Raw genomic sequence first — 19,283 nt, 5'->3', positions numbered from 1 at the left:
AGCAACACGAATCTTAGAGCAAAAATCAACTGCCAGGAAATCAACTGAGCCAAATTGAAAATCCAGGTAACTTACAAGTAGCTAAAGTGAGAAAGAAAGACTGCATGTCCTTACCGTCTTAGTTGCCTTTTATCGAGAATATATTAATGGAAAAAATAGCTATATTGATAAAAATCTGACGTCAGTTTTCTGGCTTTCCGACATGAAAGCATCCATCGCCATCCATCGCACTACACGAATCTTACAACTACTAGCAGTGCCATGACAGTTTCCTCCCACCGTTCGCCGTAAATGCCACCCGCCACGAACGCCCCCACTACGCTCGTCTCCCCTTTTCTCTCCTTCTCGTTCGCTTCTTCCAATCACCGTGCATAGTTTCCCTCATTCCCCCCTCTCGCTCTCTTCTGGTATGCGGTGACTCCACGCCGAAAGACTCGGGGTCGTCTGTGTTTCGGTTGCCGGAAATAGGTGTCGGTGTCGTGGCTAACAGGTACCCCTAAACCCGTCTACGCGCGACGCGAGCAGTGAATCCCTTCCCGGGAGATCAGGAAGACTTCAGCATAGCAAGGTGCACCCGCACTTCCTCCTTGAGGGTACAATGACACGAAGTTATAAGAACTATAGGCAGGTCATCGAGAAGCGCCGCTCTCACATGGCCTTCGGCTTCCACACCAACAAGAAGGTACGAGGAAATACCAAGACAACAACAACCTTTTCCGGGAATGCCCAAGGTGTGGGCTCCCACGAAGGAAATGCTCCGCCGGGGTCGGCTCGTTCAACCCGATCCGCAGCACTCCACGTCCGACCCACCAGGGGAATTGCATGCGCCTCGACGCCACTGTGGCCCAGCCTAGCAGCAACGCAGCCCACATGCCTTTTCCACCGCTTAGCGTGCGAAGGTCGCCTTCCCCTTAAGCGGCCGTGATGTGTCGAGAACCTAAGCCCTTTTACCGCACTCCCAACACCTGTTACAGTGTGTAGCGCGGTAATAGGAGGCGATTACGCTAAGCGATAGTGATGGGACGTGCGTACATTTCCAGGCTCATGAGGAGATGACACATAAACCCCACATTAAATATGGTAGGTATCCTACAGAAACGGTTTTCGGCCAGATCTGGGGAACACAAAACATAAGAGAACAGAGAGGGAGATCCAATATTGGAGGGGCTCCTGCCCCTCCGCCGCCATGGAGACCAAGGACCAGAAGGGGAACTCTCCTTCCACATAGGGGGAGGCCAAGGAATAAGAAGAAGGAGGGGGGCTCACTCCCCTCTCTCCCGGTGGCGCCAGAACGCCGCCAGGGCTAGGATCGTGACGGCGATCTACATCAACAATCTTTCTACCGTCAACACCAACTTCCCCCCATTTATGCAGCGGTGTAACACCCCTTCTCCCCGCTGTAATCTCTAGTTAAACATGGTTCTCAACTCCATATATTATTTTCCAATGATCTATGGTTATCCTATGATATTTGAGTAGATCCGTTTTGTCCTATTGGTTAATCGTGATCTTGGTTGGTTTGTATTTTTGATTTATGGTGTTGTCCTATGGTGCCCTCCGTCTCGCGCAAACGTGAGGGCCCCCCGCTGTAGGGTGTTGTAATATGTTCATGGTTTGCTTATTGTCAGTATTGCGGGGGTGACAGCAGCCTAAACGCGGATAAGTGGGTTATGGCATATGGGAGTAAAGAGGACTTGATACTTAATGCTATGGTTGGGTTTCATGACCTTAATGATCTTTAGTAGTTGCGGATGCTTTCTAGGGGTCCAATCATAAGTGCATATGATCCAAGTAGAGAAAGTATGTTAGCACATGCCTCTCCCTCACGTAAAATTGCAAGAATGATTACCGGTACTTGTTATCGATTGCCTAGGGACAAATGACTTTCTTGTTGACAAAAGCTATCCACTTTTATTGTCTCGCGATTTATCTGTAGTTTTATTCTCGCAAAGTACTCGTAGTTTTATTCTTGCAATATAGTTTCATACTTGTTCTAGGTAAAGCAAACGTTAAGTGTGCGTAGAGTTGTATCGGTGGTCGATAAAATTTGAGGGAATATTTGTTCCGCCTTTGGCTCCTCATTGGGTTCGACACTCTTATTTATCGAAGAAGGCTATAGACGATCCCCTATACTTGTGGGTTATCAGGAACTCCCTGAAATTTTCATCGCCCTCGCTTCTACTATGATTTTTTCCGTCATGGACGGCCCAAACAATGTCATGCAGGTGCGTCTCCAGCCCGCCCAGGACGAAAAGCCCATTTTCTGTCATGCTTTTTGTCATAGAAGTAGGAGCCCATCACATCTATGATGATATCGGGTTTTGTCACAATTATCATCATAGAAGTGTCATAAGCATGATAGGAAAAAAAACGTTTGGCCCAAAATGTCACGGATGTGTTTTTTTTGTAGTGCTAGATTGATATTAAATTATGTGAAGACCATTTCATACTTAGTCAAGAAGCATTTCATCTGGATGCTTAACTAATTTATTAAGTAACTCAAAGCACAAGGCTCCACAACAATCCTTGATTACCACCCTTCCGCAAACCTCGCACAACAAGCAAGACATTCTGAAAATCAAAACCATTTATTGGATTGATTGCACAAGCAACCTTATTGGATGTTGAAACCCTTCCCTTACATGTAATAGTTGAGGCAACTACCAACACACATATTTAGGGCAAACATATTACGAAGACACGAGGGGATTGGCCACATGACCGATGAAGAGAACCACACCAGTGACGTCTTCTCGGATAAGGAAGAGGAAAGGGTGATCTGCAACGAAGTCCATCACAATGGGCATCTGTTGTTGTTCGATCGCTACACTAGTTGCCGTTGCAGCCTCAGTTCCTTGTTCATTCACTTCGACAAATGACTTGTGGAAAATAGATGAGATGAATAGGCCCACATGAGAATTCACCATCTCTGAAAGGTTTGCCTCTGTGCTAAATGGCAACTGAAGACCCAAACTCTTGAGCAAATTGGTTGCTTCAAATCCAAACGATATCTTGAACTTTGGCAGCATGAACTGCTCAACTACAACTTTCTCCATTGGTATATGCTTATCGATGAACTCTGATTCAGTGCTCAACCTTTTGGCCAAGGTCCAGAGACCATCACGTCTTTCAGGAAGAAGAATGTACATGGAGAATTGCCTATTGTCTCCACCTTTCTGATATGGAATCTTAAGTACCTACAAGCCGTCGGAAGATGAAATGTATTGCTTATTTGTACTGGACATGAATGGTGTTTGAACAGTGTCCCCATTTAAAAGGTGGAACTTGTCGTATTTTGTCTTAGATTCATCAAATTTCTCAGTCCAAAGTCCCTTGAAATAAAGGGCATTACCAAGAACCAGTCTAGTGGTGTAGTCAATAGACCCTTTAGGGAGGATCTCTCTGATGAGACCTGTTGTGACATTCTCTACCCATGAGTTCACTTGACTAGCAACTTCAGGAGCCTGGACCATGGCAAAATACATCAGCACTTGGCAAAACAAAATCAGAATAATATCTATTTGCAGTTTCTAGAATGATATAAACCAAGAAAGCATAAGATTGTGCAATAAAATAGGTTAAACTGTACATACTGTTGTGCCACCATGACCAAAGTTTTGACTAACCAAATGTTATTTCCTTTTCAAACAAAATTTACAAGAACAAAAGGTAACAATGGCACAAGGAATCAAAGACGGTGTACCGGCATCTTTTATACATAATTTCTATGTAAAAAGGTCACATACCCAACTGATGACAGAAATAGTATTAACGGTTAGATGGTCATGACATCTACAATTTCCTTTGTAGTACTACTACTGATCTTTCCATGATTATAACCGATTGTTGATTTATTTCGTATATTTTCTAAGAAACGAGAGAATCCCATGATGGCAACGAAAACCACATAAGAAAAATGGCACAACTTCTCACCATGAGAAGTCTTGCAACACACCCTACTTGAAAAAGGGTTGCATATTCAAATATACAAAAAGGCCGCAGCCATTCCTAATGATCTGATAAAGTACCTAGCAGTAAAATATAAAAAAACCTAAAAAAAGTAAAATATCAAAAAAATGTGGACAATCCGTAAAATATCAATTGTATACTAAAAGCACAATACAAGTGAAAACAAGAGATTGCTTAATTAGATATTTTAAAAATGAAAGTAGAACATCCGACCATTGATTTAGTTGACCATTTGATTATTATTGGATCGCAAAATTTTAAATCATTACAATTGTAAATAAGCATAAATATGTACCTAATTAAACAAATCGTGATCATTAGAACTTCATAATTGTACCTAAATATATGATGATCGATAGATCTTCATAACTGTACCTACACAGATCACGACCTTAGATCATCATGGTTATGCCTAAATATATCACCGCCATTATATTCATAATTATACCTAAAATGTCATGATAGTTAGGCCTTCATAATTGTACTTAATAGTAGGTCAAGGCCATTAGATCTTCATAATTATACCTAAACGTATCATCACTGCTGGATCGTCATAATTGTATCTAATTAAGTAAATGATCTAAAAAGCATTTGCATGGAAGCCAGTAAATTAAAGATCTAGATTGGTGAAAAGATTTAGCAGAATGTCAAAGGATACCCATCTCTACATTACTATATCAGAACAAAACTACCACTGAGTAACAACGACATATAGACATGTAGAAAGAAAACTATCACTTTTTGAACTAGCAGTAAAAAGGAAGGTGGTCAACCTTATTCTTGAAGTCCACGGATTGGACCTCGGACTTATAGTTGCACACAGCGAGCTCCTGGAAGGAAGGCTTGAGGGAGAGCGACGCGTCTACAAACACGCCGTTGGCGAAGGCGATGCGCGGGCCGCCGGTGATGGACGCATCGGCAAGCACTAACTGTACCACCTGATCCGCGAGCGAGTGGAGTCCCTCGGGCCCGCCTGCATTCTCGTTCCCAAGTATGGCTACGAGCTGGTCGCGGGTGGTGCCGCCAGCGCCGGCAGTAATGAGGCTGAGCGCGACATGGAGTGAGACCGGGGAGAAGGCGACGTTGCCGGTAGCAGATTCGGGGTCGGATGAGATGGCGGAGGCGAGGCGGAGGGCGAAGCGGGTCTGGTGCGCGACTGAGAGGCGGACATCGGTGGCAAGGGTGGTTGCCATGGCCGGGGTGGTGGTTCGTCGGACTTGTGGTAGACTCGAGAAGAGAGGAAATGAACAGGCAGTACAGTTTGCATGGGTGTTATGTAGTTAGGAGTACTATTTAGCAGGTGCCTGAAGAAAGTGTGCACGGCTTTTTATCTTTGGAAACATCTGCGGATGGCACAAGAAATCGAAATAAAGTGGTTTTATTTGCTTAGTTCAATTAGGCATTGCTGTGTCATTTGGTTCGATCAGACCTGAAGCCAAGCGTTCGGCTTTGGGTGTGATATATCCGCACTTCTGAATTCTCTAGAACATCGGATTTATGTGGACATTGCTACAGGACGGGTGACCTTTTAGGTGTTCGTTTTGGAAGCATCGTGTTTTCTACAGGTTGGGATTGCGATGCCAATGTGTAAAGTTTAAAGTAGGATGGAAGATATGGATGATATTGCATGACAGAACATAAGTGGGATTTATGTGGAGATTACTACACGTCTCGTGACATTTTAGGTCTTTGTTTCAGAAGTATGGTGTTTCCTAATATCACAAAACTAATTAGTAGTACTAAATTCCAAGGTTGAGATTACGATGCCAACCTGTAAAGTTTCAACTAGTGTGAAAGATTTGCAGGATATATTTCATGACAAAACATAGTGGATTTACATCACTGCCGTGGGGTGTGGACTTAGCTTAGCTGGTGGTCCAATTAAAGTCTTAAAATCCAAAGCAGAATATGGTTCCATTCTCCAACTTCTCTAGAGGATAACCATCTATGTTTTCCATATGACTGGCCCTAGTTCCCTTTAACATTGCCTTTGGAGGAGATAGGGGCTTCCTCATGCTCAGGAAATTTAAGGAGACGGTGGGGGTGGGGGGCAATAATTAAATTAGATAACTTCAGGGATCTATTGTACTCCCTCCGTCACAGTTTAGAAGGAAATTTGCGTGCGCTTTCACAATAGACAAGGTTTAGGGCGCATTGCATTTATTTCTAGTAGCTAATTAGTACTTCGATATATTATTTCTATATGCATGCGTAGTGTGAATGCTATTTTTTAGCCGATAACCACCTAGGTCCCAGAGAATTTTCAAGCGCGCCTTCTAAACCGTGATGGAGGGAGTACGTCTTAAGTCCAAAATAAATATAAATGATATCACTGATTAATGTGAATGTGTAAACAATGGAGGGGGGAAACTAAGCTTTGACAATAATATGGTGGTTAGGGTGAGAACAGTTGCTCAATGGTAGGAGTCCGATGGGTGGGCTTCACCCAACTAATGTTGACGCTCTCGAAGGGAAGTGGCATGGGAGCAACAACGAGGAGGTGAGTCAGGGTTGGGTATCTGATGTGTACCAGAACTGGCGGCGACCGCAACTGTGGCATTGCCCTGCTCAGAAACCATGATATGATCAGAGTCTATGTTGATATACGATAACATGATAGAAATACTTAGTGTGCATAGATGGGCAGCAATACAAGCAATGATTTATTCCCCCTCATTGTAGAATAACATATAGAGTACAATGTGTAAGAACATTTTAGATATTCGATGTGACCCACATAATTTACCAAAATAACTCTCATAAAATGACGCCTAGCATGATGATTACTAGAAATAAAATAACTAGAATTATGGGTTCAAATACCCTCTTCTCCCTCTCCCTCTCTCTCTCTCTCTCCTTCAAATTAAATAAATTATTTTTTTAATATTTCAATAAATGGAGTTATGTCATTTATATTTTAATATGTCACATGCAAGGAAGGAACAAAACAGAAACAATCCGTGTGAAAAAAGCTTGCCCATTCTTTAGAATTGTAGTTATGTCATTCTTTTGAAATAAATTATGAAACGAATCCATTACATCTACCATAATTCTTGCCTTTTCTCAAGAGAAAATGAATCGCTAGTGCACATCTAACACCATGTGCCGACTCCCAATCGAGAACTAATATCTTCATACAAGAATCTGGAAACATTATATGCAAAGAAAAGTTCAATTAACCATGCACTCAAATGTGGCAAATATTTTTTTAAGCTTGAAATAGTAGGAGAGGCTCCTCCTGTGCTATATTAAAACACAAGATATGGTTACAATATATACACTAGATCATCGAGATGGCGCGGGTTGCCGCGGCCGTCCATTTTGGCGATAGAATGTACTGGTAGTAATTTGCAACGAAGCCTGTAATACACGAGCGTGATGCATACATGATCAACTATATATTCAACTTATAATGTCCAGAGAATTTGGTAGTGCTTCTAGTAAAATAATGTTGCAAGATAACATCTCGTGTGTGCATAGAACTAGTGGCGGAGCCAGGATTGGCTGACACCCCAGGCGAGAAACTAAGGGCTAAAAGCTACCCCAAAAAAACTCCAGTTTCAACGCATACGAGAGTCAATTTATGTTGCATAACTAATAATACACCAAACATAATATTCCATGGCAGCATTTGTTCCATGATGGGTCAACTAATAAAGCAAGATAAATCAAAAGACAATATGTAGCATATATAGATGATCCAAAAGATTAATACCAAATCAAAGGATTGGTTGATCCAACCCTCCCATAACAACATCTTCAATAGTCGAAGAAGCTAAACCTTGAATGATAAATTTTGAAATGCAAATCAGTGCATAATAAAGGAAGCAAAAATAGTTCATAATAGATGCAAAATTTGAAAACTTACGTCCAGGACGAGGCAAAAGGCATTTACGACTGCGATAACCTTGAAATCGCTCAATGATCTTTGATTCTTCAATACTCACAAATACATCCCGCTCAATGTAACATACCATTCTATGATTCATCCAATCATCACCCATTTTGTTCCTCAATCCAGTCTTGATAATGCTCATTGCTGAAAATGCCCTTTCCACTGTTGCGGTTGCAACAGGTAAAATCAATGCTAACTCAACAAGACGGTAAACCAAGGGAAAAGTTGTGTGCATATTACTTGTAACCATATTTATGGCAAGATGACCAAGGTCATTGCAATTCATCAAATGTGGATCAACTCTTGCTTCCCGAATGAATGAGTCTAGTTGGTTTCTAAGGACAAAAGTAACTTCATATGTAGAGAAGTCAGCAGCATACATATTAGCAAGGTCTACTAGCTTGTCTTCATTATAATTGGCAAATGAATTCTTGGGATCAAGACAAGCAATGCATCTCAACAATTGAGTAGACCTTTCAGCAAAGCGGTTGTTTAACTCCACAATAAGTTGATCATGCAACACATTGAATATTTCATTTCTGAAATGATGGTTGTAAGTTACCAACTGCCCACACCAAGTCCTTGAACGCCCATTAGCAGTTATAGTATCTTCCATATTTGGCACTACAATGTTGTACTTGACACAAAAGTCTGTTACCTCTTTAAAGAGCTCACCCCAACCATTCTGCCTTATATTTTGAATATCATCCAATGTGGTTTTAATCAATCCAACAGCACGTATAATATTCTGATTTTTCAATTGCAAGCATTGTGACAGATTGTTAGTCTTGCCCAATAATGTAATCATAAGATGCAATATGAGAACAAATTCAAAGGACTCCATTTGCTTTATCAATCATGCGGCTGTGGTTCTTTGTGCAACATTATCTGCATCATTGTGTAGATTTTCTAATACCTTTAGAACTGGTTTCCACATCTGAACAAGATGGCACAAGGTTTTATGATGTGATCCCCACCGTGTATCACCGGGTCTAGCAAGGTTAGTTAATTGGTTTTTTCCTTTTCCCACAAGAAGTTCCCCAGCCTCTATTTGACGCACTATTTCATCATGTTGCTCTTGGACCAATTGATCATGTCTTTTACAAGAAGCATTAAAAATGTTAACCACCATGCTTGTGTATTCAAAAAAATCCCTTACTGATGAACAACACTTGGCAACAGCAACAACCACTAATTGTAACTGATGGGCAAAACAATGCATATAATGAGCATAAGGATTTTCCTCCAAGATCAATCTTTGCAACCCACGGAATTCCCCTCTCATGTTTGAAGCCCCATCATAACCCTGTCCTCTCAAATTAGACATAGATAAGCCAAGAGTAGCAAACATACCATCCAAAGCTACCTTCAGTGAAGTTGATCTTGTGTCAGGAACATGCTCAACTGCCATGAATCTCTCAATCACCTCCCCTCGTTTGCCGAGATACCTACATAAGACAAAGGAGCATGATTAATATAAAACTTCAACAAAATCCACCTATAAGTCTACAACAACAAACACATACAATACGAGGAAAGGTACTAACCTCAAACACATAGCTATTTGCTCTTTCATAGATGCATCTCTGGACTCATCAACAAGTAAAGCAAATTTCCTATCTCCAATCTCCTCTATAATGACTTTGGTGGTCTCTTGTGCACAAGCCTTGCATAAATCCAATTGTATCTCATGTGAAGTCAGTAGATGGTTCCCTCCTGCATCACCAAACAATTTTTCCACCTTTGGGTCTTTCTTTATGAACAAGTCCAACAACTCTTTGAAGTTACCCTTATTCATTGAGCTAGCAGACTCATCATGACCACGAAAAGCAAGAGCTTGTAGTGTCAAAAATTTGACAATACCCAATATAATGAAGAGACGAGCTTTGTATTCTTCTTCTCTCTTCTTAGAACCCCTATCAAACACATGTGGCAAATTTTGTCTTTGATTTTTGAAATCATCATAATGTTGTCTAGATTTATTATGAGCACTATCATGCTTGCCAACATGCTGATTAAAAACTTTAGGTACATCCTTCCAAGATTTAAATCCATTTTTCGTGAACGCCTCAACACCATAGTTTGCAGCTCTTGGTTGCTTAAATAGAAAACAATAAAAGCAAAAGGCTGCTTTTTTTTCAATGCTATATTCCAACCAGCCGCGATGATCATTATACCAGTAATCATGAAAGCTTCTACCATTTATCTGCTCATATGTATGATCAGTTGGTTGACATGGACCCATACTAATGTACTCCCTTCTAGCAAGATCTCTAATGTCTGCATCCAAATCCTCAATTGGTATTCTCTTACCAGGGTCTGATTCAATATCACCAGGTTTAAGTTGAGCCGTAACACTAGGGGCATTATCAGTTGTTCGAGTTGAAGGACCTGTTTCTGCAGTTTCCGTGGTTCGAACTTGAAAAAATGAATTCAATGTCTTGTTTCTTTTACTCATCTTGCCTTCCTGTAACATTTATAGAAACAAAATTACTATCTGTCTACATAGGTTTCCACATCTAACAAAAAGTGGCATCAAGCAAACAATGGTGGCATCTAGCAATTACAGAGTACAGGAACTCTACCTAGTGAATCCTAAGTGAGGGGGCCATGCTTACAAGATTAGAATAGAGCTCCACGCCTCCAACAAACAGAGCTCAACGCTGCACTGTCTCTGTCCTAAAAGCTATACATCAGAATTCAGAAGTTCAGAATAGAGCTCCACGCCTCCACCGAACAGAGCTGTACATCGAACTCGAAGAAAACTAGGAAGCAAGGAAGGGATACCTTTGCTCTTGGCCTCTTGCTCTGCTGTCTGCTATGTGCTGCGGCTCGCCGGACGCCGGGTAGCCTGCCGCCTCGCCGAGGTCGCCGCCTCGTCGAACAGGGCAGCAGCCCGCAGCACCGCAGCGGCGCAACCTGATGCCGCAGAAGGGGGTCGAAGGGGACAGAGCTGGCCGGCAGGGTAGGCGGCGGGCGGCGCCTAGGGTTCGTCCAAGTCAGGGGAACGGGCTGCGGGTGGCTGGCTGGTTCGTGTTCGTCCAGACTCGAAGTAGACGCACAGGCAGGCCGCAGGCAGATGAGGCAGGCAACGAACGAGATGGGCCTCACGCCCCAGGCAGCCTTCGTTGTTCTACAGTATATTTGCTACAGTGTACGAGCGAGATGGGCCTCACACCCCAGGCAGCCGCCTATGCATAGAACTACTCGCAACAGGCAAAGTATGTGATACGGCAGCATACCTTTTTTTTTGGTTCAACAAAATCTGCGGGTCAGTGATCTTTCATCAGTCTACTTTTTTCCCTAGGGCGAGTCGAGCCGCTATAATGCATCTATTTTTTTTGTGATATGATCTGTACAAAAATGAAGGGACATGCCTTTCCCGCCGCGCCAAGGGCTTTTTTGTGAGCAGGAAATATCTAGGGGCTTTTAACGAGAACCCACACGCCCCGTCTCCACCTCCCGGGCGCTGATTGCGGCCCATGACACATTGGCACACCTAGTCAGCGTCGGAGGTTTATGCAACAACGATTTGCATCGCTAAGGCAAGTTTTCGAACCACTTATTTGTAGGCTACAAGTTTAGCACTAAAGTGATCAAACTTTTAGCACCAATAGGCAATTACCTCTTTTATGTCGAGGGGGTAATGACATGCCTAATTGCGTAGTAAGATGTTCATTGTCAATTTGTGATCGAGTGTTTTCATTTTACATGGCCGTTCAGTTAAGTACTATTCCGGGTGAACAAGTTTCAGTCCCCAGCTCATGTCTTCGCAGTGCCGGACATGGGGCACGAGCTTCCCGGTATCGGCGCCACGCCTGGCCCTGCAGTCGTAAAAGGGAGGCCCGTGCAAGCACGGCTCCATGGACGCGGCCCGGCGACACGGCGGGTCGGGCGTGGTGAGGTTCTCAGGCTTGAACATGATCCACGGGGTGAGCCCGCCGAGGCCGTGGCCGACGTACCCGAACGTGGACCAGCCGCTGGTGACGAGCGCGTCGGTCATGCTCAGCAGGTACATCTCGGCCAGCGCTTTCATGTCGTGCGTGGCCTCGCCGGTGAGCTGGTGCTCCTCGTGGCTCGGCTGGTGCACGCTGACGACCTCGCCGGCGGCCGTCGCCGACTGCCAGTACCTCCCCCGGATGTTCTCGAAGTACCACGAGCTCAGGCCGGTCATCAGGACGGCTTTCGACCGCGCGCCGGCGGTCGAGGCCGGCGGGCCCGGGTCCTGCGCCACCACCTCGGGCAGCAGATGCTCCTGTGAGGTGCACGCGAGGATCTGGTCCAGGACGTGCTTGAACGGCGTGTCGCCGTCGAACACCCTCACCTGGATGCCCAGCCGTTCGTCCGAATCTTTCAGGTACGAATCGTAGAACCTGGTGATGAGTCCCCAGACTTTGTTGGTCGGGTGGAAGAGGTAGCGCGCCAGGAGGTAGAACACCGAGTCTTTCCGCGGGAACAGCTTGTCGAGCTCCTCCTGGTAGGCCGGGTTCAGGAAGAGCGCCGGCACGAAGTAGCCGTCCGTCCTCATCACCAGCCACGGCGCGCGGTGGAGGAACTCCCGGTGGTCGTCGCAGTAGAAGAGCTTGTCGTGGTAGGTGCAGGCGTGGTCGAGGTCGACGAAGACGTACGGGAGGTCGGACACGGACGCGGCCCGGCCGTACTCCCGCGCCAGGTTCCGGTAGCTCTCCGGCACCTCGCCGGTCAGGTTCTCGAGGTCCCCGAGCGGGAAGTCCGGTGGCAGCAGCCACGACGTCTCCTGGAACGGCTCGCAGAAGAGGTCGGGCAGCGACGTGCCCCGGTGGACGAGCAGCACGCGGTCGGTGAGCATGGCGTAGAGGAACGCCGACGCCATGGCCAGTATCCGGTTCCCTAGGCCCCTGTACGGCACCAGCACGAGGTACTTGCAAGCGTCGTCGTCCGTGGTTGTGCCATTGCCGTTTCCGCGGGGCCCCAGTCGCTCCGCCGCTCGCCGGTATGTTTCGGTGCCCGGGCCGCACCGCCTCTGCAGCGCCTCCTGCTCCCGCAGCCGCTTCACGAGGTGTGTCGACGGCGAGCGCGCCAGCTTCTTGAGGTGGGAGGTGGACTTGTACCGGCTGATGCACGATTGTTCGTCGAACCCGGGAACAAGCAGGCCTCCGAGGAGCCCGTCCTGATTGGATTCTGCAAGGCAACACATGAGATAAATTAGCGCCTCTTTACCCTAATTTGGAGTACAGTTAACTGATTAAGCACCAGCACGAGATGCGCAATAGGAGTATCTGTCATGAGTTCATGGCAAATGGCGATCGATTGGCCTTTGGTGTTCAATCTTCAACGCAAGTTCTTCTCGCCATGCATGAATTAAATTCGTTCGGAAACATGGCGCATGCAAGATTGAACGCGCCATGACGAGACGGCGGAGGAAGATAAAGAGGGAGGCGCATTTATCGGCTCGACGGTTCCTACCTCGGCGGTCGTACGTCGTCCTTGCCGTCGCCGCCGATGTCCAGCCGGACGCCAGCGGCAACGGCCTGTCTCGCCGGCTAACCATGATCGCCAGGAAGGGCAGCGCGACGAGGCAAACCGCAAGCGACGAGATCCACTTCCTCGCGATCCATGGCTTTCCTTCGTCCTCCTCCTCGGTCTCCACGTCGGCGCGGTGACCGGCCGTCTCCACGGCGACCGAGCATTGCTGCGGCGGTCGCTTGATTATGCCATTGCCAATGCCAGCACCGCCCTCCAAGGCCATTGCTACCTGGTGGATCGTGCGTTTTTCCCGGGCTCGCGGATCTCATCCTGACTGATGCTAGGAATTAGGAAAGGCTCCACTATTTGGAAAGGGGCTAAAAAGGAAAATTATCCGCTGTAAAAATGGAATTTTATATTAGGGCATGTACAATGGTACTATCTTAGGAGTGTCACATAGGATAAATAATAAGGTGGAGAAGAAAGAATTCATAAGAAAAGAATTATTTTCTCTTATTTAAGATAAGACAAAAGATAATTTCTTAACACAATTTATTTCACTATGTTTTAAAAAATTGCTAGTTATTAAAAATAAGACTAAGAAAACTATCATGATTCACGTATAGCTACACGTGCTAAAAAAGTTCGGCCGTGGCCGCTACGCGTTGCAAGCCACGGCCGGAGGGCAACGCGTATAGCCGGAAGTGGTCAAATTGTTCTTTAATAAACCAAGCACACAAGCAAGCACTTTGATTGATCGTTTGAGCTAGCTTTGCACATACGAGCGAACGGCAAGGAACTTTGAATATTTTTCTGAAAAAGGGAGCAAATTTAAAATACGAATATTTTCTGGAAGTTGTGAACATTTTGCAAACATATTTTGAATCTTGAACACAATTTTGATTCCAACTTTTTTTTAAACACAATCAATTTTTATTTTTTTAATCTTTTTGAAAGTTTTAATTCTGAACATTATTTAGAAAATGTGAACAATTATTGAAATTCTGAATTTTTAAATGAACAATTTTTCAAAAAAATACATTGAACATTTTTTTAAATTTGTGACTTTCTGATAACAAAAAAGGAAAAATAATCAAATTGACAAATTGCATGTTAATGGTGGACTTGCAACTAGGACAAAAAGTTTCGGTCCAGTTGTGAGTCGGTTGTGGATTTGCAACTCGGATAAAAAAAGGTCGAGCCCGGTAGTTAGTCGATGATGGACTTGCAATTGTGTCCTAAAAATCTTGGCTAGTTGCAAGTCAAGGATGAACTTGCAACTCGAAAAAAAACATAATCTAGGGTTTGTTGCGTGTCAATGGGGAACTTGCAACTGGTTAAAAAATGGTCGGATCTAGTTGTGAGTTGATGGTTGACTTGTAACTAACGACAAAAAGAAAATCAAAGGTCACGGTTGCATGTTGATGGTTCACTTGGATTGGTATAAAAAAGGGTCAAACCCAGTTGCGAGCTGATGGTTGACTTGCAACTGAGACAAAAAATATCGGAACCCCAGTCGCGAGTTGAGGGTGGACTTGCAATTGGGATAAAAAAGGTTGGGTCCTAGTTACGAGTCAAGGGTGGGATTGCAACTGGGACAAAAAAAGGTCGGGCCCTAGTTGCGAGTCAAGGATGGACTTACAACTGGAAGAAAAAATGACCGGACCCGAGTTGCGAGTCGAGGGTGGACTTGCAACTAGGACAAAAAAGACCCGGCCCCAGTTGTGAGTCGAGGGTGGACTTGCAACTGGTACAAAAAAGGTCGGGCCCGAGTTGCGAGTCAAAAATTGACTTGCAACTGGGACAGAAAAGGATGGGCCCAGGTTGCGAGTCAAGGGTGGACTTACAACTAAGACCAAAAAAAGTCGGTCCCTAGTTGTAAGTCATCGGTGGACTTGCAACTGGGACAAAAAAGATTGTTCCCTAGTTGCAAGTCGAGGGTGGACTTGCAACTGGGACAACTAAGAAACAACGAGCCCAATTACAAGTCGAGGGTGGACTTGCAAGTGGGATTAAAACAAGAGGAAAACCATTGGCGAAAAATGATAAAATAGAAAACAGAAAATCATGAAGAAAACAAAACAAAAAAGTGTCCTAGCTAGTTCGGCTGATTCATCTGCGGTTTGTTCGTTGTTGAGGGGTGGACTTGGAATTGAGACAAAAAAGATCGAACCCTAGTTACGAGTCAAGGGTTGACTTGCAACTGGGATGAAATAAATTATAGGCCCAGTTGTGAGTCAAAGCTGGACTTGCATCAAGATGAAAAACAAAGCACAAGCCCCAGTTGTGAGTCGAGGGTGTGCTCGCAACTCGGACAACTACGAGACCAGTTGCAAGTCGAAGGTGGACTTGCAGCTGGGACAACTAAGAAAATACAAGCTCAATTGCGAGTTAAGGGTCGACTTGCAACTGAGAGGGAAACAAGCTATGGGCCAGTTGCAAGTTAAATGGTGGACTTGCAACTAGGATTTTAAAAAATGCTCCAGTTTTGAGTCGAGGGTGGGCTTGCAACTTGGACAACTACAAGCCTAGTTGCAAGTCGAGGGGGGACATGCAACTACGATAACTACGAAACTACGTGCCTAGTTGCGAGTCAAGAGTCGACTTGCAACTAACATGAGACAAAGTACAATCCCAGTTGCGTGCCAATGGTGGACCTGCAACTGGGATGAAAAACTAAAACACATGCTCAAGTTGCGAGTCGAGGGTGGGCTTGGAACTCTGACAACTACGAGCCAATTGCGAGTAGATGGTGGACTTGCACCTGGGAGAACTGTAAAACTACATGGTAAGTTGCCAATCAATGGTGGGCTTGCAACTCTGACAACTACGAGCCTAGTTGTGAGTAGGTGGTGGTCTTGCACCTGGGAGAACTACGAAACTACGTGCTAAGTTGCGAGTCAAGGGTCGACTTGCAACTAAGATGAGAGAAACTATAGGCCCAGTTGCGTGTCAATTATGGAGCTGCAACTAGGATGAAAAACAAAAACACATGCTCCAGTTGCGAGTCAAGGGTGAACTTGCACCTGGGACAACTATGAAACTACGAGTCCTGTTGTGACTCAAGGGTCGACATGCAACTAGGATGAAACAAACTACATGCCCAATTGCGTATCAATGGTGGACATGCAACTAGGATGAAAACAAAAGCACATGCTCTAGTTACGATTCGAGGGTGGATTTGCTCCTGGGGCAACTACGAAACTATGCCCAGTTGCGAGTCAAGGGTCGAGTTGCAACTAGGATGAAACAAACTACAGACTCAGTTGCATGTCAAAGGGTGGACCTATAACTGGGATGAAAAACAAAACACATGCAAAATAACAGGGGCCAAAGTTTGGTCGGTGAGAAGATAGGGGATGAGCTTCACCATCGAGCCCCCAAACGACGAGATATATGGGCCTAGGTGAAAAGAAACATGAGAACATGATGACACAAAACAAACGGGACAAGAAGACGCGACAAAAAAGGACGAGCTAACACGGGCGTGCATGATCGAGTTTGTGCAAACATTAAAGTAAACAAATCAGACATTTATAGACTTAGATGAGCTAAAACTCATCTAGATTAGATTTAGCAAATCTAGAAAGAAAAATCTAGTTACAATCTTATCTTGCTACACGTCAAACCAAAATAAAACAAAACAGAGAATAAAAAGATACGTGGCCCTCCAAAAAAAGCTAAGCCGCAAAAAAACAATACACAAAACATAATAACGGACCACTAAAAATGTCATATCAGGTATCACTGCTTCACGAGGGACAAACAAAAAACAGGACGCAATAACAACGAGCACGACTCAGAAGCACGTTTATCTAGCAGTAATATGAGTTAGCTAAAACATTGTTAACTCTCATTTAGATGAGAATTAGCAAACCAATCCAAAACGGGACCTAGACCACGCCGCGAAAATGGCACAACAAAAGACGTACGCAAGAATAAGTCGACAAGTAGACACCAAACACACAACGCAACACAAAGTGCGCGTGACAAAATGACCGGCCATCAAGATTTGTACGACATTTAAAATGAACATCTGACAAAGTGAAAACTAGTTCATGAATTTTAAACAAATAAGTAAAGAATAAATGGAGAAAATATAAAATGAGAAACTAGAAAATATAAATAAAAACAAAAGATCATGTGTTTGAAAAAATAGGTCATAATTTAAAAGAAATAATGAACTAAAAAAGAAAACAAAAAACAAAAAACAGGAATGGACAAAAAAAACAAATTCTGGGAGCCAAAATGGGAGTGTACAAAAATGAGAAGAACTAGGAGCGAGTCGTAGCAGAGACTTGTGAAGAGAAATAGAAAAACGCAGCCAACAGCGAAAAAAAACAAAGGACCACAACAACAAGGCCCAGGCCAGACACAGGGGACGAGCTAGCAAAGAGAACAAAAACGGCCCAACAAGACACAGAACACGCATCGATGAGAACTGGAACAGAACGAGACAGATTATTTTGCAATTGCACAAATCTTATTGCAAGTTTAATCCTGTGGTTGTAAACTTAGATGTGAGATAGCTATTTCACATTTACTAGATGTGAAATAGCAAACCCGATCTGATTTATGTTGTTGTTGCTGAAGCAGTACCGGAGACCTACTTGTATATCTCATCATTGGATCTGATGATGTGTGTACCACCAGGATCAAAGAATAACCCAAGAGTCTCTTTACGGAAGGGTCAAAGCTCAGACAATGGAGACCCATGTCCACCCTATCTCATTTTTCTTTTTGAATGTTGCACGCACCACAGTGGCTGGAGGAGAACCCGGAAGACACCGCTGGAAGGACCGAAGTAATGGATGAGCGTAGACTAATCTAAAAAAAAGGATAAGCATAGACTAATCTAATGCCCCAACATTTTTTTTTACAATAACCTCAACAGAGGGTTAACTACAGCTCCCAACGGGCAAACACACAAAGCGTCCCTCGATTACGCCGGCCCTTATTAGAGAGTGAGCGATTTTCTTCCTGAAACAGGCAATTTTTTAGCAGTGTTTTTTCAAGTGTTTTTTTTTTCTATTTCATTAGTTTTTACTTGGGTTTTCCATTTTATTTTCAAAAAAGAATGAATAGTTATTTCTTTTCAAAAAGTGTTTTTGAAAAAGAAAGCATGAACATTTGAAAAAGTTATCATTTCTAAAACATTTGTGAACTACAACCTCCGTCCCAAATTACTTGTCTTTAATTTGTCTAGATACAGATGTATCTAACACTAAAACGTGTCTACATTTCTTAGTATTTTATGAATTTTTTGAACATTAAAAGAATGATCAATTTTCAATACATATTTTTGGGGTTTTTTTGAACATTTTCAAAAAATAAAAGAAAAAACATTCGGGAAGGCCCTCAAAACATGTAAAAAGCCGAACATGAATTAGAGTGACCTAGCAAAAGTATTAATCACAATGTGGGCAATTTGGTGGGCGAGGAGACGCGCAATGCATGATAACGAGTTTCAGAGTCCTCTCTCCACCATGTGCTTTATCACTGCCAAGCCGAGTACTGTTGCACGACCAAGAACAAGGACTTGGATTGCCCGGATGGCAATAAAGTAAAAAATCAATGTAGACGATGGTATATCTCGTCAAGGGACGAGACTTGCCTGCTCCCCCGGCGTGTGCCCATCCGTGCTCCCGCGTACATGGCTTAATTTGATTGGAACAAAATAAGGCCCGACCCCACCTCCTTAAAATCAGGGGGAGATGATTGGATTAGAAATAAAAGAGGAAAAAAGACAACCGTAGGATGAAGTGGGAGTACGGATGGGAGCATGGGGAGGGAGCAGGCAAGCCGGATCCCTCGTCAAGGTAACGTGGGTACGGTAGCAGCCCTTTGCAGGGATAAGGATGGTCATTATTTGGGGGCCTCAGCTATTGTCTATGATGGTCGTGTTGATGCTGCGAGTTTAGATGTTCAAGCATTCAATGAAGCTTTGGCACTAGCAAAAGACATAACTCTCTCA

At 44.0% G+C, this 19,283-nt stretch overlaps 1 protein-coding gene and 1 pseudogene across 1 annotated transcript; both read right to left on the bottom strand.

The window, feature by feature from the left end:
* Nucleotides 1-2,591: 2,591 nt before the first annotated feature.
* Nucleotides 2,592-5,375, bottom strand: LOC125522507 (annotated as a pseudogene).
* A 6,219-nt stretch (nucleotides 5,376-11,594) lies between these two features.
* LOC125518532 (galactoside 2-alpha-L-fucosyltransferase-like) lies at nucleotides 11,595-13,592 on the bottom strand. The gene is made up of 2 exons (XM_048683347.1): nucleotides 13,310-13,592; nucleotides 11,595-13,024 (listed from the first exon to the last, which is right to left on the bottom strand). Exons 1-2 carry the CDS (start codon nucleotides 13,590-13,592, stop codon nucleotides 11,595-11,597), a joined length of 1,713 nt encoding a protein of 570 aa, XP_048539304.1.
* Nucleotides 13,593-19,283: the final 5,691 nt, after the last annotated feature.

This window comes from Triticum urartu, chromosome 7, assembly GCF_003073215.2.
Source record: "Triticum urartu cultivar G1812 chromosome 7, Tu2.1, whole genome shotgun sequence".
In the NCBI taxonomy this organism is placed as follows: Eukaryota; Viridiplantae; Streptophyta; class Magnoliopsida; order Poales; family Poaceae; genus Triticum; species Triticum urartu.
This window is presented reverse-complemented; position numbering and strand designations above follow the sequence as displayed.